The 23,147-nt window shown below is 37.0% G+C and overlaps 1 protein-coding gene across 1 annotated transcript in view; it reads right to left on the bottom strand.

Moving 5' to 3' along the window:
• LOC118854794 (ephrin type-A receptor 5-like) overlaps positions 1-21,461 on the bottom strand; it is a 126,460-nt gene extending 104,999 nt beyond the window's left edge. Inside the window, exon 1 of the mRNA XM_036765038.1 lies at positions 20,849-21,461. Within this exon, the coding sequence (XP_036620933.1) occupies positions 20,849-21,062 (214 nt within the window). The 5' untranslated portion in view covers positions 21,063-21,461. The remainder of the gene's footprint in view (positions 1-20,848) is intronic.
• Between the last annotated feature and the right edge of the window lie 1,686 nt (positions 21,462-23,147).

Raw genomic sequence — 23,147 nt, 5'->3', positions numbered from 1 at the left:
GTAGCTGAAAAGAATATGCATATATGTGTGTATACATATATATACATATGTGTGTGTCTATGTATGTATATATGTGTATATATATACTTATATATGTATATATACACACACACACACACACAAAGGGCACAGGGTGAGTTGAATATGAAGGGATGATATCCAAAAAAAAATCAATTTAAGGGATAAGAGAGGAATATATTGAGAGAGGGATAAAGGGAGAGATAGAATGGGGTAAATTATCTCGCATAAAAGTGGCAAGAAAAAGTGTTTCTGTAGGAAGGGAAGAGGGGGCAGGTGAGGGGGAATGAATAAATCTTGCTCTCATTGGATTTGACCTGAGGAGGGAATACCATACACACTCAATTGGGTATCTTACCCCACAGGAAAGAAGGAGGAAGAAGAAAAAAAGGGGGGATGATAGAAGGGAGGGCAGATTGGGGGAGGAGGTAATCAAAAACAAACACTTTTGAAAAGGGACAGGGTCAAGGGAGAAAATTCAATAAAGGGGGACAGGTTCGGAAGGAGCAAAACATAGTTAATCTTTCACAACATGAGTATTGTGGAAGGGTTTTACATAATGATACGCATGTGGCCTATGTTGAATTGCTTGCCTTCTTAGCGAGGGTGTGTGGGGAGGGAATAGGGGAGAGAATTTGGAACTCAAAGTTTTAAAAACAGACATTCAAAAGCAACAACAGCAAAAAAAAAAAAAAGTTTTTGCATGCAACTAGGAAATAAGATACACAGGCAATGGGGCATAGAAAGTTATCCTGCCCTACAAGAGAAGAAGGGAAAGGGAGATGGGAGGGGAGTGGGGTGACAGAAGGGAGGCCTGACTGGGGAATGGGGCAACCAGAATATATGCCATCTTGGAGTGGGGGGAGGGTAGAAATGGGGAAAAAATTTGTAATTCAAACTTTTGTGAAAATCAATGCTAAAAACTAAATATATTAAATAAATAAAAAAGATACAACATTAATGTTTTGATACTTTTGAAAAAAATTTTTTTCTTCCTTTATCATTTTGGATATGAAGGACACATAACTGCATGACTCTGAATTAAAAATTGTAGCATGTTTCATCTGTATCTTAAAAAAAAACAAGAAAGAAAGAAAGAATTCCTCTTTGTTCATGCTTTCTCAAGGACACACATGTGAAAAGTATATGATCGATAATGTTCAAAGTGTCAAAAAAGAAAAAAAAAATCCCACATCCGACTTCCTCACAATTAGGTACACTTAACAGACACTGATGAAAATATGCTACACAAAATTTCTTCATCATCACAACTTCAATATCTCATTCCTCATAAATCTCTTTTTTCTGTTTTGTTTCATTGATGTTAGTAGTCATTTTCCTGTTATTTTTTCCTGCTGTGTTAAGAAATTTTTATAAAGTTGTAAATCTAAAGTGCTCCTGAAAGTAGATGACAGTCAAAATAATCCAGGAAATCAAAAACAAATGAAAGAATAACCCCTCAAATGGAACCTAAGTCATTCTGGAACATGTGGTTTTTATTAGTTAGTTTCCTAGAGTCTAACACAATCATGCCCAAATAAGAAGGAAAAAAGAATTCCACATAAGCAAGGATTCACTCAAGAAGTGTTTCAGAGAAAGAAAAATGTGGAGGCAGAAAATCTGAATGCAGGAACAGGAATAATTAGTAACTTTCCTATTTCTGTTAAAGGGCATCACTAGAGGTTTCTGGAGAAAGGATGGTAACTCTTCTTTGTAAAACTTAATAAATGATTACTGAAATACAGTGAATTGCATAAGGTCACATAACTAGCTAATGGTAAGGTCGAAACTTTCATCCAGGTCCCGTATTTATAATAGATGACAAATGGTGAACAACTCTTTGCCCTTTCTTTAGTTGGCCTGGTCATTTACTATTGTGAGAGTGTCAAGAATTTCTCAATAGCCCTTAGGCTACTTACTCTGTCTTGACTAATGTATACAAAGTAAACCCCAATATGAAGTCTAATTCCCAAGAGCCTCAACCCCAGAGTACTAGGCATTTCTTCTATTATTAACGGCAAAGGGAAGGTGTACGAAGAAAGTCTCATTGTATTGAACACCAAGGAGTAGTTTATTGCTAGCCAAGGGAATTGAGAAGCAATAAAACAGATTCACTGAATCAGAAAGCAAGAACAAAGCTTAAAAATTATGTAGTCCAACGTCTTAACTTTGCTTATGAGAAAACTGATGTCCAGAAAAATTAAACGTCCTTACCTGATTCCTTGTTGGCATCTGATGGCCCTCTCTTCCTTCTCGTATAGTATTTCTCCTTTGACTTATTATATTCTACTGTGTTACATTCTGAATTGTGTTTATTTTTTCCCCCCTGTCCCCTCTTTTAGGCATGGCCTTTGTTGATTTTGACCATTGTATGTGTCATGTTTTCTACGAGGTCTTAGACAAACTAGGCACTCGATTATAAATGATTTGAATTGAATTAAATTGAACTGAACTGAATTGAGTTAAATTGAATTACTCAAGGATAAATACTTAAAGATCTGAAGGTATAGCTCAAGTCTCTTGACTCTTAGTCCAATACCCATTCTGCTATAGCAGGCTGCTTCTAGTGAGTTCGCCACACAAATAGGAATTCTCAATGATGCTATAATAGTGACAGCGACTATTGGAGTGATATAATCTTAGTATTTCCTATTCTTTCCTTCCAGAAGACCTCTCTCCATTACAGTACTCTCTGGTGTAATGCACATTTCTTTTTAATGCAATCATTTTGGTATGTTAAAAAACATTGCTAGATAACATGCCCACCATAAGCATTCCTCCTAAAGTGGATTAATTTAAAAGGAATTTATAGAAAAGAGCAATGGGATATAGTTGAAAGGGTTTTGTATTTCACATGAGAGGATCAGGGTTTAGAGGTGCTCTGCCGCTTACTAGCTTGTGACTTTGAGTGAGTCACAGTGTTAACGGGCCTGAGCTTGAGTTCCTCATGTGTAAACTAAGATGGTTGAACTAGATCATCTCTAAGGTTCTTTCAAGCTATATATCTATGATTCTGAATCATAGATTTTACAGATTATTATGGCAACTAGGTCATGCTGAAGATAGAGTTTTTGGCCTGGAATAAGGAAGACTCATCTTCCTGAGATCAAATCTGGCCTCAGACACTAGCTGGGTTACCCTGGGTAGGTCACTTAACCCTATTTACCTCAATTTTCTCATCTATAAAGTGAGCTGCAAAAGGAGATGGCAAACCATTCCAGTATCGCCACCAAAAAAACCCCAAATAGGGTCTTGAAGAGGCAGGCATAACTGAACAACAAAAAATGATTTAGGTATGAGTTGGATGAGGTCCCTTCCAACTTTGAAATTCTTTGATTCAGTAGTGTCATGTAAAAACATTAGCTGTAACTAAAAATTAAAATAAAAACAACTGTCTTTGTACTTAAATGGTAGATTCTTGGTCACAATAGAGGAGCTTGATTAGAGGGTCCTAAAGTTCTTTTTAGGTCTGTATTAGTGATCTATGATCTATAGAGAAAATATCATGGTCTATTACCATCTACAATTACATATTCAAATAATTAGAAGAGTGGGATAGGGTATGTTTTGAATAAATAGCCCCTAATTTATGAAGGCTTAAGATAAAAATAATCAAATCATATAAACAGAAGTTAGGAGAGTCTAATCCAGAGCCATTGCCTCCCCCCAATATAGTCAAAACTTCCCTCTGTTCCCCAATTCAGAACAATAACTATGGAGTGAATGACTAAGATTCATATATTTTGTAATGTGAAAATAGTCGTCTGCAGAACTACTTTCTTGAGTATAATTCATCTATATATGTATATAAATCGTGTATATATGTTTACGTAAGAATATGTATATATATGCATGTGTAAGCATGTACGTATGTGTGTGTGTAACATATGAGTATCCTATAAGATAGGGAAATTTATTCTACTTCACAAATAAAAATAAAGTTAAGTTTCTGGCACATTCTACTCCCACCTTCCTTTCCACTCCCACCCAGATACAGTCTTTTTCCTCCAAATATCACTGACAGCAGAGCCATCGACACCATGAAAAGAGAGGTTCATTCATGACCTTCTGATTTGAGAATTTTTTTTCAGATACATTGTTATAAATAGGTAGGTGCTGTTGTTATACTTTTTTCATTATATCTCTTGTACACTATACGTTAAATAGGCTTCAAACCTTGATAAAATAACAACAAACAACTAAACATCATGCATGATAACATAATTTTGTTCTTTAGAATTTAAGACTATGAAAAAAAATCATTCCCTCCCATTACAATTATGTCCAACTCTTCATGACCTATTTGGGGTTTTTTTTGGCAAAGATACTAAAGTGGCTTGCCATTTTCTTCTTTACAGATGAGAAAACTGAGACAAACAGGGTTAAATGACTTGCCCAGGGTCACGTGGATAGTAAATATATCTGAGGCATAATTTGATCTCAGGAAGGTGAATGTTCCGGACACCAGGACCAGTGATCTATTCACTATATTACCTAACTACCACTATGAATAGAAGATTTATCTATATTTAGAGATAGATAATTATAGATAAAGATAGATATATATTTTTGCCATACTTCCAGGACACAATCCATTCATAAATTCAATACTGCCTGGACTGTATTTCTTAATACACTTCAATGACATAAAGATCTCTGATTTCACTGCACTCTATGCTCCTTCTAGTGATACTGGCAAAAAGCCATCTATAATATAAGAAATGGTCTTATTGAGTTGCTGTGTCGAATATAATCAACATAGTGTGGACAACTTGGTGATGGGCTTATTTGCACTATATTAGGATGACCATAGGTCTTCAGACAGGAGGCACTGAATCCTTTACCTATTGTATATTCTTTCCAAGTTTTAAGTATGCAATGTGAAATGCAATGAATGGATGTACCAGGGCTTGTGCTTTGCTGGCAGAGTACTCAAGAAACTAGAGTTACTTGCATTAAATCATGGAACTGTAGAGTAGAAGTCTAGTGGAAAATATCGATGTGTACCTGTGCTCTGTATATATCTGTCTGGGAACATACATACACATGCATGCACCACAAAGTATTAACATAATTGCTACTATTTAAGAAGAAATTATTGTCTAGTGTTACCTGGCAAATCTCTAGCTTTACCCTGACAGGCTGCTCAATAAGCAACATAAATCAAAAATCAAGAAAGGTTACCTCTCCTCTAGCCCACATATGTGAACTGTTTAATTTACTATATTAATCAATAAAGATATTTTTCTGAAATTGAAAATGTCTCAGGTAAGTGCTTTCCAGTATTTTCTTTGATGTGAATATTTGATAGTCCTTATGGATAATGTCCAACAATCACCTATTTATTAAACATCAGCTCTCTGTGTATGTATGTATGTGTGTACATTTGCACATATATATGTATATATTTATGTATGTATAATAGAGAATATAAATGTGAACCCGGGTTATTATGTTGAATTTTTGAAATTCATTAAAGAAATTCATTAAATTATGCATTGACTACTAAAGTTCATAGGGAAATGGTAGCTCAGACTAACATTATATGAATTAAACTGTTATGTGAGATCTTCAGTTCAGTTGACTTAGAAGGATTTAACTTTAGTTTGAGAGCTTTGCAGTTCTTTGAAAGCATTACCTTTCAAAGTTTGGATTATGAGATAGAAAAGGATAACAGACATCACAGTGTAAAAAGACTCAAGAACCAAAAATGTTCAGATTATATCTTGGTATTTCTAATTGTTAACAATATCATGTGTTCATACCCTGCCTCCCATTAAAAAATACAACATTTAATACATGTAAACTCCATATTGGTATTATGTGAATCAATCAGGAAGAAAGAATCTTTCATTTCTTAGTTATTAAACATCAAAGGAGGAAGAGCAGAAAAATAGACCAATAGTAGGTATATGACAGATTTTTATCTTAGCTATCACTGTGGGAAAATTCCCACATGCACTTTGATAACTAAAATTCTCCCACTTAGAATGATTTTCTGTCCCTGTTTGCCTTTAACTGTCCCAATTTGGAAATGAGAAAAGCTAAGTATTCTTTTAGGCATGATTTTTGTATATATAAGAGAAGAATTTTCCATTCATGCTTCTTTCTCTCCCTTGCCATTTATTCTCCCTGTTTGGATCTAAAGATTTAGTTTCTGGAATTTAGAGAATTAAGCTTGAAATAGATGGATGATAAATACATGAGCTAACAGATCAATAGAAATATAATTGGATAGATATGAATAGCTTATAGAAACATACATATATATCCATATTTATGTATAATTTATGCAAATGTGTTTTCTGGTATTTAATACAACATAGGGCTAGAGAAGTACCTTTCAATCAAATAATCAATTAACATTGTATACATGAATAGAAAAATACAAACTCCTAATGTAAATATTGTGGGCATGTTTGTATGTGTGTGTATGTGTATATGTAATATGTATGTACACATATACATATATACGTGTATATATATTCACACACAGTGTATTCCATCGCATTATTTTATGCCATTGTTTCACAAATGACACACAGTAGGCACTAGAGATTTTGGTCTCCAGCCTCTAACAGGTTTACTCTTGATCTGATCATACAGGAAGGACCGGAAGACAGCTTCAGAGCGGTTAATAGTCTTACTTAATTTTTTCTAGTCTAGTCTTCTCAAGGGGAGTTTGCTGATAATCAGAGCACCAACTCCTACAGCATTCCAAAATCACACTTCTTGCAGGGGTGGGCAATAAAATAGTAGGAGCTACAACTCCTACAGAATACCCTAAGCCTCAATGGCATGTGCATGAGTAAAACATAGATTACCCCCAAGCCTTGGTAGGGGCCGATCAAGGCTCATACAGCATTACACTGTCATATTCCCCTAAGGGTTCCTCACTTACTGGTCAGTGCTCACTTGCTTTATAGGGCAACAGGCAAAGAAGGCATTGCCAGCAATAGTCTCACAGGTCCACTTTAGCAATATCGTCATTCAGCACAAGCAGACTAAAAAATCACATGGTGATAACTCACTGCACAACTGTGGCTGAGATGTAAATATGTTAGTTATGATCCTGGGAAATATTATTTAACACCTGGAAATTAGAGATTGCCATGGCCATGGATACTGAGAAACTAAACTCTAAGAAAGAATAACAAAATATTTCTTACAATCATGATATTTCATGTGTGATGCTTTACAATATTATGCTATATTGTATTATTACTTTAATCATATGCTTATTGTTTAATTTTCTTTCCTCCAAGAGCAAAAGCTTTAACTATTTGATAGGAATTGTCCAAAGTAGTAAGCCTATATTAACAATGTTTATTAAATACTGAAAGTAATTTCTCCATTCCCCACACCTAAGATTTATTTTGCTTATACATCTTTCCTTGCCAATGCTCTTAAGGACCAGCTAGGTTGCACAATGGTTAGAGCACAAGACCTCTTCCTGAGTTCAAATCTGGCCTCAGATTTTACTGGATGTGTGAGCCTGGGCAAGTCACTTAACCCTGTTTGCTTCAGTTCCTCATCTCTAAAATGAGCTGGAGAGGGAAATGGCAAGCCACTCCAGTATCTTTGCCAAAAAAAAATTCCAAATGGGACACAACAGAAATGACTGAACAACAAGAACTCTCCTTTCTGATACACCTGCATGCATGAAATCTTCATAATCATATCCTTTGGAGAACCTCAAAGACACAAATTATCTCACAGTTTTAAGGGTACTTAGAGGATATTTTGTCTAACTTGTACCTGAAAAAAATTCCTCTACACCATATTATCATGTGATCCATTTGTGAAAGCTTCCTCTTCCTCCAGGGGAAAAATCCCCTCTAAAATTCTAGGGTATGTTATCCTACCTATTCTTTTCTTAACCCCTTTGAAATCTATTTATATTGTATGGCAGACTATACCTGACTTTCCTTTCTATTTCCATTACAAATTCAATGATGGAGTGGTCACTTTCTCCCAATGTTGACATGTTCCCTACCAGAAATCACTTTTTTCCCCTTTCGGGGAAGAATCACATCCAGAAAAATATTTCCCATGCACTCCTCTACATTTTAGAGGATGGGATTGTCACTGAAGAAAATCTATTGATGTGTAACATCATTCACTGTTCTGCTTTGAACATGGAATGTCTGCAGATATCCAGAAAAGTGAAACCCCCTTCTATTACCAGTATACTGGACTTTTGAGCAGTTTCCTGATTTTATTCCCTATACTGAGAAAAATTCTTTTACTGGCCACAAATGAATGAAATCTGACAAAAGGTAGAGATTAGCATTTAAAGTTGAAAGTCCCTAGGACACAGTAAGTGCTTAATAAAAACAAACTGGTTGACTTATAAGCTTAAAAATAAATTACACCTGGATCATCCTCCAAAAATGTGCCAGTCTGTGTTTCACATATGTAAAGCTAAAGTAATCAAAAAAGCCTGGATTTAGGTATGGAAAGCCTGGGTTCAAATCCATGCTATAATACCATTATGACCATGAACAAGTCACTTTGATTCTTTAAAATTTAATTTCTTCATTTGTAGACTTAGAGGACTGAACTAGATAATCACTTCCAAATTCAACCTTCTGTTGTACTAAGAAGGGTGACACAATAAGAGGATGAAAAATGAAACCAGCCTTTCCACCAAGTTCTATAGGGATCAAAAACATTGAAACATAAGCAAAGCTTAAATTATTTGAAAATATATATGAATTTGTCCTTATGACCAAAAAAGTCTGAATGTGTTCCCCTTGATCAAAAGGCCAATCAGCAATCATTTATTAAGTGCCTACTTATATGGCAGACTGAGGGCTATTAAAGCAAAACTGTCCCTACCCCCAGGAGCTCATGTGATTTTAGGAGTCTCCTTTTACCACCTTATTAATATGATGAAAATAGACACAATAAACTGCTAAGAGAATACATTATCATCCTCTATGTGACTTGGAAGTATGTTGGGACACTTCTGCAAATACTCAAGAAAGACTGTTGAAAGCAAGTACTTGGCTCCAGTAGGGCTTGCACCATGGGATTGACTTTGTTGTGTTGGTGCCAGCCCGGATATCCCTGCAAAGTTTGTCTTTCCATTCAGCATACATGAAACTGCATCCTGGAATGAAGAAAGACAGTCAGTCACTGAAAAGTAAATAAACCATCTTTCCTTGAAAAAAATTCATCAAGCTCTATTCCAATGTTTGTGATTCATATTTTTTAAAAAATAACTTCTGTTTACTTTGACAAAAAAAATCCCTTTTTAACCCCAGTGATTAGAAACATTGATTCCAAGTAGAAATCACCAAACCCATGCTGGAAAGGCTACATGGTAGACTAAAAAGAACTATGGGTTTGGGATGAGAAACCTAGATTGATTCCTGGCCCTACTTGTTATTTTCTTTGCTATTTGGGTTAAACCACTTCAAATTTCTGAAGCACGATTTACCCATTTTCTTAAATGAAGGGCTGGTCTATCTGATTTCTAAGTTCTATGTAAGATGTGTGTGTGTGTGTGTGTGTGTGCGCGCGCGCACGTATGCACACACATATTAATTTATTTATTTAGTTATTTAAAACCATCCCACCTAATCTCTTGGCTCCTTTGATGGACTACAGAAAGCTACTTTCTCTTTCTGCAGATGGGTGTAACAATAACAATAACTTACATAACCCTTTAGGTTTCTAAATCACTTTACACATATTATTTCATCAGATTTTCACAAAATCTTGTCAAAGAGTCAGTACTATTTTCTCCATCTTACAGATGAGCAAACTGAGGCTGAGGAGTTAAGTAACATTTCTATCATTGCAAAGTTAGTATCTAAAGAAAAATTGAAATTACATTCCTTATAACTGCAAATCCAACATTCCAACTACTATCATCTACCCAACTGTCTCTGACCAAGGTCTGGGGATGGAGATAGCAGTAAATTTTCAAAAACAAAGATGGTACCAGAATAATCAGAGAATGTTTAAAAGTATTTACTTAAGCTACAGGACTGCTAAATTCTGGCTTACACCAATCAATTGTTTGATTATGGTCTAGTCCTTCTGGTACTTAAAATCAGTCGCTCAAAATAAATAATTAGACAAAGGCAGGCTGAAACCAGGCAGAGGAATACTGAAAACAAACAAGCTTCCCAGAGAACTAAACTACTAAAGACAAATATTGAAGTCTGCCAGCACAACTACTTGAGAAGTCTATGGCTGAGCCAGATGCTTTCCTTTCTCTACAGCCTAGCATCCAAATCTTCAGTTGGTCATATCAACACAAAAAAGGCATGAAATGAATAATTATGCTAAGCTATTTCAAAGGAATGAGAGAACGAATTACAACTATCAACAATGAGCCTTTTTCAGAATTGTATTAAACCCGCAAAGATATATTCCCCATTCCCAAACTAGTAAGAGACAAGAGATAGGGAGAAAAAAAAATAGGTATCTTTTTAATTTCTACTTTTGTTTGAAGGCAGCTTTTTTGTTTTAATCTTTGAAAAAAAATGTAAACCATAGTAAGACACTTGAGCATGAATGAAATACTTCAGGTGTTAAAGCTGTAGGTACTCTTAAAGTAGCCTCACTACAATGAATCTTAAAATAAGAACAAAAATGGATTTTCTTTAAAATTCTACTGGACTAAGTATTTGTTTTTTAAAGATAGGTTATAAACTATAAAATCTATAACATTAATTTCCACATCTGGATATCTGGATGAACTTTATTTTAAAAAGTCAAGTTATTAATCAATGGGCCACAACTGAAGTGAAATAACAAGAGTTTTGTCCCAGGAAAGAAAATTGGTTGAGAACAGGAAATTTGCCCTGGCATGGGAAATTTAACAGCCAGTTGGTAAGCCATAACATTTATTCTTCAAAGACAGCAAATGGGGATATGGCCTCATAACTAGATGAGGATGACAATATCACCAGTTGGAGCCTATTTATAGAAGCATGAAAAAAGAAGGAAGATATTCCAGCTTTGATAACATTTTGATATTTTTCTGGAGTTCTTCTGTCTAAAGCCAAGGTGGGGGAACCCAAGTACTAGTATAGTAGTGAGGAGGGTGGCCTAGCCCTCGCTTAGAAAGCAGATGATCTCAATGTCGACGTCAGCCAACCATTCAGATTGCTACATAACACACCTCAGTGATGCAGGGAGAGATGGAAGCTTGGAGGCCAGAAATGAAAAACAAAACCTCTCATTCTCTAAGCCTCTGTCTCCCATCCATCAATTAGCCTGAAGAGGGTAATTCCAGATGGAAAAAGCCAGGCAGACAGAGATACCTCTGGTGCTGGGCACTCAAGACCCTCACATTACTTCTTCCCTGATCCCAGAATTTTTTTCTTTCTCCTGAAGTCTTCTTTTCCCTTTCTGTTGCATCTTAAAATTTCCCAAGGGCCTGGAGTTTGAGCAAGAAGACCATTCTGAAAATATGAAAATCAAGATAAAGGCAGAAAAATTCTAACAAAATAAATGTCAGTCATAACAAGATAGGTACTCCCTAAATTCATTCATCTAAGTGATGCAGTGGATAGAGTGCTGGCTCTGGAATCAGGAGGACCTGAGTTCAAAACCAGCCTCAGACACTTACTCTCAGTGTGAAAGTTTATATTTCATCCAAATATATTATCTGAGAAGCTATTTCCTCTCCAATTGTGTTCCTTGCACAAAAGTTCTTTTCCTCCCCATTTCTGGAACCAAAATATCTGCATATTTAATATCTGGCCTAAAGTCAGGAAGACTCATCTTCCTGAGATCAAATCTGGCCTCAGACAGTTCTTAGCTGTGTTGACCATGGGCAAATCATTAACCCTCTTTGCCTCAATTTCTTAATCTGTAAAATGAGCTAGAGAAGGAAACAGTAAACCATTTTAGTATCTTTGCCAAGAAAATCCCAAATGGGGTCACAAAGAGTTGGACGTGATTGAACAACGACGACAAATTCATGCAGAAAAAAATGCAAAAGAATATTATGGTGGGCTTTGTAACTCATAAACAGTCTTGCCAAAGAAGATTGGTTGTAATTAGATAGTAGATGGTGAGGCAACTTGGTTCAATGAAAAAAAAGTTGGCTTTGGAATCAAAGAACCCAGGTTTGAATCCTAGATATATAAACAATATATCTCGCTTCTTGTCAGGCTTCAAGAAAGCCCTTCATATTCCCTTTCCCTCAGTGTCTCATTTCCTGAATGATGGCCCCAGGAGAGGGGGTGTCTGTGTGAAGGGCTGAGGACTTCGGGGATACAGGAACATGCTAACATAGACCAAAGGTTACCATTCTACACTCACCTTTTATAAATTAGCCTTTTTTGATTTCAAGTGTGAAGAAACAACTATGCTTTTACCATAACTAGGTATGAAGTTCAACTTAAATAGCAAGCTACTTAAAGGCCCTTCTTTAGGCAGTATCTATAATTTCTTTCCCTATGTAACAGTGACAGCTCTTACCTTGAACATGTGAGAGTGCCTTCTATGGTGTGGTGTGTGATGCTTGCAATGGCAAGGGAAAAAAAACCCTGCTATTAATGGCTCTGTCTTTTAAACGATTCATATTTAAATAATGCTTTAAGGCAGCTGGATGATACATTGGATAGAGAGCTGGACCTGGAATAAGTGAGACCATCAGACACTTAGTAACAAACAGACTAAACCAAGAACCAAATAATTATGGTTAGGGTAGGAGTAACTGTTTGACCCTTGGTAAATCTGTTTCTTAGTGTTCAGAGATCACTGCAGATGGTGATTGCAGCCATGAAATGAAAAGGCAGTTAATCCTGGGAAAGAAAGCTATGGCAAATCTAGACGGCATACTAAAAGCAGAGATATCACCTCGCCAATAAACACCCACATAATCAAAGCTATGTTTTTTTTTTTCTAGTAGCAACGTATGGCTGTGAGAGCTGGACTATAAGGAAAGCTGAGCACTCAGAATCAATTATTTTGAATTGTGGTACTAGAGAAAACTTGGAGAGCTCCTTGGACAGCAAGGTGATCAAATCAGTCAGGACGTAAAGGAATGAATTCCAGCTACTCACTGGAAGGTTAAATAGTAAAGCTGAAGCTTAAATTACTTTGGCCACATTATGCGGAGACAGAACTCATTGGAAAAGACCCTGATGTTGGGAAAGATTGAAGGCAAAAAGAAAAAAGGATGGCAGAGAATGAAATGGATAGTGTCATAGAAACAATGAATATGAACTTTGACAGACTAAGAGATAGAAGGGCCTGGCCTGCTATGGTCCATAAAGTCACAGAGTCTGACATGACTGAACAGCAACAACAATAAAATATATGTTAATCTGTCTTCATTTTCTCATTTTTAAGACTATAATAATAGCATCTAACACCTAGAATTGTTGTGAGGACAAATAATATTTGTAAGTGCTTCACAAAGTCTGAACTTAGTATATAAATGTTAGCTATTTTTATCATCATCAGCTAAAGATTTCCATCACAGTCACCTTGTGAAGGCGCGAAAGTATAATTATCTTCATTCTATAGATGGGAAAACTGATAGCTTCACCTATGTAGACAATAAAGAACTAAACCAACTTTTCCAAGAGTAGTTACCATTCAAGCAAATGAACTCAAACCTTCAGATTCCAAGTCCAATGATCTTTAACCTATACCAAACTATTTACTATTTGGTAAACATCAGTACACTAAGCAAAGAAGGAATAAGTAGCCCCTAAATGAAGTTCTAAATCATGCTCCTTTCTATGTTTTTTTTCAATAGTGTGGCACCTGGGGTCATCATTAGAGGTGTTACAAGTTTAGAGCTTTTAGAAAAGAAAAAAAATTGGCAGCATCTAAATTACCATGGATTTCTCTTAGTGACCATGGTTCAATAATTCTAATCCAGATACACCATAGATAAAATAATTCTAATCCAGATACACCAGAGATTTTTTTTCTTCTTTTTCAACATTAATGAACTGTATCAGCTAAGCAGAGAAACAGCTAGGACCTGCAGTTGATAGAGCGATAAATATGGAAACAAGAAGACCTCAGTTCAAATCCTGACTCAGCCATTTACTAGTTCTGTTAACCTGGACAAAACTTTTAACTTCTCTCAGCCCTTTTTCTCAAATGTAAAAGTAGGACAATAAAAGCACTTAATTATCAGAGGAATTTTGTTTTGAGGATAAATGAGATTTTTTTAAGTGATGTGAAAACATTAAACTGCTATATAAATGCCAGGTCTTATTTGTTTTAAATATGGTAGAGACACATTATTTTTAAAAATATTTAATTAATGGGACATTTTCTTTCTACATAATAGTTACTCTCCAAGCACCTCCTCCCAGTCAAAATAAAAGTTAAGCAAAATGACACTATTTCAAATAGTGAAATGGATGACATTCACTAATGGTCTACCACCGGTTATCTGAAAAAGGATTGGCCATTATATCTAATCTAATTTCAAAGAAATATTTTAGATAAGAATGTAAAATCATTAGAGAAAACCATCCCCTTATTCTTTAGTGTTTCTTTAACCCACAGAAACTGCAGATTTCCACCCCTCCCATTTTACCATCCAAAGTTTGTATTTACACCATCTAAATGATTTAGTGGAATTGAAATAACTAAAATGAAAACTACCTTATAGCCTAAAACACAGAGAAGGAATCATAGGATATATAAGTTGGAAGAGATCTTAGGAGTCCCTTCTAGTTCAAACCCTCATTTTACAAATTAGGAAAGTAAGAAATAGACATTAAATGATTTGCCCATTTTAGTAGAGGTAATAAATTAGAGCAGGAAGACACATAAATGCTGAACATACCATTTTTCACATGTTGGTTTACCTACTTGTGACTTGATTGGCAAAAAGCAATTCTATAATCCAAATTATGGAGGTACAAACATTATACAATTGTGGAGAGTTCATCTATGTTTCTATGTTATATGTCAGTGATTTTCACAAAATATATATTTCGTTGGAAATATGGTATTAAATTTCTAACATGAGCCATATTTTCATTTTTTACATATTCTACCTATTTTGAGAATTGAGAAAGGTATAGGCAACAGATTTGTATGGTCATAAAACAAATAAAAAACAACAACAAAATTGTAATGTAAAAAGATATTAGGAAGGTCAATATTTATTAGTTTTGGATATTTGAAGCCAAATTTAAAAAAAATCACTTTCAAGTTAAAATGTAGGTTCCTTAAGGGAAATTTTTCCTATCAAGATATTAAAGTGGATGGCATTGACAAATGCTCAAATTAAAGAAAAATGTTCATGTCCATTTAAAAGCATATGGAAATGTACATGATAGATGAGAATGGCTCAAAGTTATTGGTCTAATTTTCTGCTTTGTAACGTAATTTATTGAGTGGACATGTGATTTCCCAAATAATTATAAATATAATTATTTGTAACCATATACATTTGAGCAGAATATAGTGAAATACTTGTACATAAAAAAAAAATAATCTAAAGGTTCTCCAGTTCAGCTGGAGTTGTTTCAGACAGTTATGGATTAGAGTTATTTTTTTCAAAATTTATCCACATGATCACTAAGTTTATTCATAATATACCACTATAACTCCTTAGAAAGAATACCTAACTAATCATATACATGCTGATAAAATAGCTAAGCATGTATTTAGCCAGTAGAGCAGAACAGTAGGAGACATTCCAGTTTATTAGATAAATACATACTCATCAGAGATATTAGAACAGCAAGAACCATTACAGTCTCTGAGGTGACCGTTTATAATTTATAAGTTTCTTCTTACTCCCTATATCTACCCACTTACTCTTTAATGAAATTAGAAAGATGAATAATAAGTCAAGCTCTAGCTAATGAATCATTAGGAAAAAAAAAAAGTGGGTGATTCAAACTTCAATTAAGACTCAACATGTAGTTTTTCATAATTTGTAAATTCAGGGCAAAATTATCAGGTGTACCATTTAAAATTTTAAAGACATCTCTACTGACACTGATTTAATGTGATTAGGTGACTTTTCTAATTAGGATATACTTTTGGTTGGTAAAATAGGATGCAGTAACTTGAACTTAAGGATGCAGATTGAGGTAATGTATAAGAAATCAGTAACAATCTTCTTATACCAGTTCCTTATCTGTTATATATTTCTTTTCCCATGATAAACTTTGAAACCCATCTACCAAAAAGTTGCATCCTTTATAATCATTTAAAATGATCATTCATATTTTCATGTTGCTTAAAAAAATCAAAGATAAAAGAACACATTTTGTCCAAATAAGAGTTTAAACTAGGGTGACTAAAGGGGGTAAATCATGCTAAAAGGGTAATCACAACTATCACTATATATATATAAATAAATTTCAAAAGAATTAATTAGCAGGATAAATTAAGTAAAAGTCAGTTCTTTAAATGTGGTATATGCTATTTTAAAGTAAATAATTTTGGTATACTAACCTATGGTCTGAATTAGTTCCCATTATACTCTAGATGGATTTAAATAACATGTATAGAGAAAGCAGGAAAAAAACCCAGTAATACCTTAATACTAACAGGTATTTTTTTTTTAATAAGAATGTCTATGCCCATAATATAAACAATCCTTCTGCCACAGTATAATGGTTTGGCTATAAAGTCTTTTCTTAAATCTTTGTTATAGGTGACTATAGTAACACTGAGAAAGAATCTTCCAAAGGAAAAATCTTAATTTTAAAAAAATTCTTAAACTTTTATTTTCCTGCATAATTACTCTAAACATAAACTAATTTATCAAATAAACATTTTGAAAGTAGTTTTCCTCTTGATAAATATTAAAAAACCCAACAACACTGTTATTTGCTTCTTAGTACTCCCGTAAATGAAGTTTCAAAAATCACTTCACAATTCACTTTTTAAGATTTAGAAACAATAGGAGAAGTCAAGAATATTTATTTCCCCTTATGGTCCTAGAGCACAGTTATGATCCTATTACTGTTTACTTCCCCAATTTGAAAGAACTGCCTAAAGCAAAGTACTGTATAATTACAATAACTCTCACACGATACATTATTTTAGCTAAATATACTTGCCATATTTGGCATCTACTGGTTTTAGAAACATTGGCAAAAAACATTAAAAAAAAACACTTAACACGAACTTTCTTCTTCCCTTCTTTCTGAAGAAAAGATTCATTATTTTCCCTCAATCAATTCAGTCTTCACCCTCATTTCCACCAAGAGCCTCCCCATACTGCTGTCGACACATTTTTTTTCTCCAAATGTAAGAATCATTTAGAGAAAAGAAACTGGACTTTTCAAAAACATACTGCTGATAACTGTCAGTAAGTAGCACAGAACTTTACTGACTATGGTTTCAATGAATTAAGCTTGATTCACTACAGAATGAAAGGCAGAGCTGTTCAGCAGTAATTGGCCAAGAATCCCTGCTGTGAAAAGTACTTGTCAAATATTCCTTGTTTACAAATAAATGCCCAGACAGTAAATTAATAATAATAATAATAATAATAATTTAAAGGGTTAGCTATTGATTAAGTTTTCACCCATATCCAGAATCCATACCTCAGTGGTCTTGCTTTCTTGTTTATCTAAAGTACTAAAATATGTACATTTTGTGGTTGAAAGCTAGTGAAATCTGTCCTTTGCACTATTCTACTTAGCAATTACAGAAGACTCACTTTGTCAAATAAGCCTCTGAATTAATTTATTATTTCTTTTAAAGTTACTGTACCCTGTCAGGTAGTTCAAAGGTCTCTCTGCATAGTTAAAATACAAGCTTTATTGAAACAAGACAATTGAGCCAAAGAACAGGGCCTCTTCATTTAAAGGGACTGCTATCTGGCTAATAATGTTCCTTACCACTGAGGCCAAAGAATGCATGTGGCTTCTTTTATATAGATCTCTTCTGTTATATTTTCCACAAGCCATAATATAGGAAAATTCAGTTTATGCTGAGCCACACATTTCAGATATGTCTGGAATTACCTATTTAATTTCCTTTACCTTTCCTTACAGAAGTCCAACAACCAAATCATTAAAAAAATTAACCAGATCTTTTGACTGCAAACTTTTAAACTATTTTCTACTGGGATTGTTACTTATTTTCTTGTATAATCAGGGCCATGTATTGCATACATACAAATAGATTAAGATACCTGAGGAATAAAAAAACATATCTTATAAGGGAAAGGGGAGATGGAAAAATAGAATTAACTCTAAGATAATATATTTCTATAGCACATTGCACAATGCTGTCATTCCCAAAGGACTCTGTCTGCTTGTCAACCCCTCAAACTGCTGAGCCTACATAAAGACACTGGGGGAGGGGGAAAGGGGAGATAAGCGGGGAGAATAGTGTCAGAATAAATTCAATATATAATTTCCTATTTCTTCACAATTAAAAGCAACGGCTGGGTGAAGTGAGAAGAGCTAGGTTACAAAATTTAAAAGAAGTACTCAAAAGTCTGGGACAGAAAAAGGAAAAAAAAAGTGCAGAATGGAGGTGAGATTAGGCAAAGAAACAAAGATTATATCAACAATATTAACGACTTCGTTTCTATTCCTATTTAACTTTCTTTCTGTTATTTTTGTTGTACTCTAAACAGAAGTGTTGAATTGTGGACTATTAGGACCTTGGGAACATAGGTTAGTATTTCCAGAAAGGCATGATGTTCTTATTTTTTGTTTTTGATCTAGAACTTACATTCTTGCACCTCATGTCTTCTTCAGCTCTAAGTAAGATGAAATACTGCTAAATAGCTTTGGACTAAGCTATGTTAACAGACTCGATTGTCTGATATGTTCAATATGATCAATTCTATGAAGTTCTTGGGGGAAATAGGTGGTGTTTTCCTATTACATACTTCCATTCCTTGTTAATTTTCTTCTTTCCTCTTTTTCCTTCTTGAACTATGTATGCCTTTTCAGATTCAGTTACATATACCACCACCAAATGTAGGCACATGATACCCCCTTAACACACACACACACACACACACACACACACGAAGACCTATTCTTCTCAGTGCACTCCTACCTCTCTCTCTCTTCAAGGCTACCACTAAAACATGGAGAAATGGACTTTTAAACAAGCAAACTCTCCTGGGTAGGTGGTACTTATTAGGATGGTTTATATCAAAATCGGGATCTCCTTTAGTAGAACTATGACCTACTAGAATCAAGACAAACTACCTCAAAGCCTGGTAGACTTCCCCAGACTTTCAAAAGAGTAAATGCAACTTCTTTTTTTTGGGGGGGAGGGGGGCTAATATAAGAAAGTGAATCAGTGAAGCCCTTCCCTAGCTTATCCCCATTATAAGGAGTGAAACCCTTCGCATCTGCTTAGTCTATCCTTGGCAAAGGGGTATTTTAAATGAATACCCCTCGTTAAAACATTTTGGAATTGGGACCTCGGATATTAGGAAAGAAAGGGGGAGAAAGCTGATTTAGGGAAATCGGAGAGGGAAGGGAACAGTTTTAATTTTGGCACCAAATCTTGGGAGGCTGCATCTGTATGAAAACAGTTTAGCGCCTTCCCCAAGAATGGAGACTATGCATGCACACTTGGAGGAGGCTGACTACAGCATCTTACACGGGAAAGGCACGAATTCTCATGCCCTTCCTGAGCCCCACATCGAGGATGCTAGTTAGAAGCTCGGTCTTGGCAGAGATAAATAAAACGAGTAAAAAGGCTTTCCTCCTCCATGACCGTAGGCGGATTTCCTAGATCCTGCGCTAAAGCCTGGAGTGTACCCGTGAAGCTCAGTGTGTTTATGAAGAGAAATACTCAGAGCCTGGATCGAGACTCGGGGAGGCTATTTGAAGGGAAGTGGCACAGAGGACTAGGCACATTGCGCCACGGCCCCGCACCAGAAAAGAAGGCACAGGTGCTGTTCACGGGACCCTAGCCCAACACACAGACGGCAAACAACAATCCAGATGAACCTCCAGCTCCAAAAAACAGAGGTAAAGCGTTTTGGAGATGGGAAGGAAGTCAGGAGACTTCCAGTATCCGGAGCTGAGCTTTTCCCACTCCCCAGAGGCATCGAAAAACCTGGAGAGACATTCATTCACAAGCTCCAACAGCAACTTCCTGGCAGAGATAGACCCCTCCTCCCTCCAGCTCCCTGAGTCTCCCCCACCCTCCGCGTCTTCCCCTCCCCCTCCCCCGCCTCCTATTGCACGGCCGCCTTGGTGTAATTATTATAGTCATAAACAGATGGGCATCAACAGTGTTGAGAGCCTTCCCTCCAACACTTGTGCGCCTCCCCGCCCCTCCCCATAACAGCTCCTTCCACCAACCCTGAAATAGCATATGGTGCCACCCTAAATACCAGCTCTTGCTACCCACTTTTGCCCCAAGTAAAGGCTCCCACTCACACCGCCCCCCATAACGGTTTCTAGCTCCCAGCATTAAAATACTGTAGCCTTCCAGTAGCTCTCCTTCCCCGACCCCCCCACATCATCTCCTTCTTGTTCGTTTTCCCTAGGTAAGACCGAGCTAGACTCGCCCTCCAACATCAAGGCTCTGGGTCTTGTAAATAAACCCTTTCCTTGGTCAACCACCCCCAACAACTTAGCGGATCCCTTGAATGGAGCTGCACCTTGACCTCCACAAGCACCCCCTTCTCAGCCCAAAGAATGACAAATAATAAACCTAAAGAAGACAGAAGAGAGGACTGTGGGCTAATGGGAGTGAGGTCATAAGCAAGACAAGGAAGAGAGCGGCAGTTGGGACATCTGCAGACGGTGCACCTCACAACATGGTCCCCTCCACCTCATGTCCAAGCCCAAGTGCATCCCCACTTCAGCTCACCCCTCTTCTTCCCTCCCCCACCCCCACCGCCGCCCGCTGTCCATCTCCACCACCACTTGCCTACCTTCATTGCTCGGGCTGGCCAGGAGGGTCCGGAGTGCGGCGCAGAGTAGAAGACAAGTCCAAAGCGGAGCTCGGCGGGGAGCAGAGCAGCACCCGGCCAAAGACACCGTAGCGGAAGAAGAGTCGCAACTCCCACTGCTGTGGCCAGCTGCACCGCAGCCGCTGGGGAGACGCCGCCGCTGCCGCCCCGCAGCTCCGGGCTCAGAGCCCCGCATCCTCTCGCCTATCTCTGCAGCTGCTCCCGCGCACTGCTCTGTTTGTCCTTTTGCCGCTGCTGCTGCGGAGACGAAGGGAAACGCAGGTCCTATTTCTCCTCTTCTTTCTCGGTCCCCTTCTCCTTAGGGCTTTCACTTTCTCCAAAGCAATAGTAATCACTGATCAGATAAGATTGCTGAAGTTTTCTTGTTCTTCCCTCCCTCTTAGAGGAAATAAGTAATAAAAAAGAGCAGTAACAGTTACTAATATGACACTAGACTTGCACTTAAGCCGGCCGATCAGATCCCGGGTTCTCTCTCTCGTTGTCTTGCACTTTTGGAATTAAAAAATGATAACGACAATAATAATAACGTCACTAGGAAAAACAGAAACTCCTTTTTCAGTTTTTAGGGCTAAAATGCCGGAGGATTAGGGAAGATAGCATTTATCTCGAGACAGGACGAAAGCAGCAACAACAAAAAAAAAAAAAAAGAGAAAAAAAGAGAGTGAGAGGGGGATGGAAGGAAAGGCAAGAAAAGGTGAGATGGGGTTGGGAGGGGAGATAGGAGAAAGGTGAGAACGGAAGAGCCAGAGGTCTTAAAGAGGTTGGAAGAAGGAAATAGCTGTGGGCTGGGAGCCGAAGGGGGGAAGGAACTGACACAGAGGGAAAGAGGTAGGAGCTTGGAGCTGCGGCTGGCTACTGCCGCCCCTGTTCTGGTTGAGGTTTCTACCTCTTAGCGGAGGAGAAGGATGCAGTCAGTCTATGTGCTGCCTGGGAAGGCAGCCTGAGTCTGTTCTGCCACGAACAGCTAGCTGCTGCTGTGTCTGGATCTGGATCTCTTCTGCCTCCTTCCTTCCCTCTCTCTCTCTCTCCCTCTTTCCCCCCTCCTCTTCCCAGCTCTCCCGCCCTCTCCTGCTTTCGCTCTCCTGTGAGTCTCTACTGTACGTGTGAGTAGTCTACGAAGTCACACACACGCACACACACACACACACACACGCAAGGATGGGAGTAATCCAGAGGCAGCAGACAGGAGTGTTGCCTAGCTGACTCCGAGAGGCGTTTTTCCCTTCTCTGATGCCCCAGGGGAAGAAACCTACTGGCAGTGCCAGCTAAGACCTGGGCTCCCTTGAGGCATTCGGGAATTCTGCTTTCGCCATACACGAAGCCCTAGAGACGCAGGGCTCATTGATCTGGCATACTGCCCGTTGCCCACCGCTGTCTCCTTGCAAGAAACAACCTTGTAATCCACACACAATCACATGCACTGGTAGAGAGTCAGTGGCTAGTTTCTGACTTCACATATTTCTCTCTGAATCTGACCCTTTCTATTACCCCATTATTTCAGCGGCTGGGATGGGATGATTACATGGAATTACTTTGAGAAGCAAAATGTAGAATGTCAAAATAGACAGGTGCTGTCTGCGCTTGAATTTCCAGGAAGAGAATAGATTTATTTTTATTTAGGATTTCAGCCAGCGTGATGGGGATGTTACTTAAGATGTAATGATTAGTCTTATTTATTTCTTAACTCTTTTAAAGCATTTTTATATTAAACTACAGCTGTAAGTGATGGGTTTTGCTGAGATAAATTTGAACCAAATAACTTGAGATTTTCAGATTTCAGGATTTTCACTTGCCTGTGTTCTAGTCCACAGTGAGGGGTTTAAAATTTTTAAAAGACAGTTTAAAGCTACTTTCTCCTCATCCTTCACATCCTCTATATATCCTTCTTCTCCTTTATCCACTTTCTTTTGTCTCACTCATAGACACAAAGAGCCACCTCTGGAGGGTAATTTTGGTAGAATAGCATAGGAAAAAGACAGGAGATGAGGCAGATGTGATTTTAGAATAAAAAAAGTCTCATTTAAATTTGATGTATCATAACTACAGTGAGGGTTGGGATTTCATTTGTCACTAATAAAGATGCATATTCCCACCCCCTTGTCACTTCTAGGTTCCCTTTTCTTCTAGACCAATTTCCTATACTCATCTATTTATTAAATGACAATTGCCTTTTATTTAGCAATGAAGAAGAAAGACAAAGAAGTAGCAATGCCATTTTGAAAAGAGATGGGAAAAATGTTTTGACAGTTCTAAGGCCCAG

This window comes from Trichosurus vulpecula, chromosome 6 (assembly GCF_011100635.1).
Source record: "Trichosurus vulpecula isolate mTriVul1 chromosome 6, mTriVul1.pri, whole genome shotgun sequence".
NCBI classification, from domain to species: domain Eukaryota; kingdom Metazoa; phylum Chordata; class Mammalia; order Diprotodontia; family Phalangeridae; genus Trichosurus; species Trichosurus vulpecula.
This window is presented reverse-complemented; position numbering and strand designations above follow the sequence as displayed.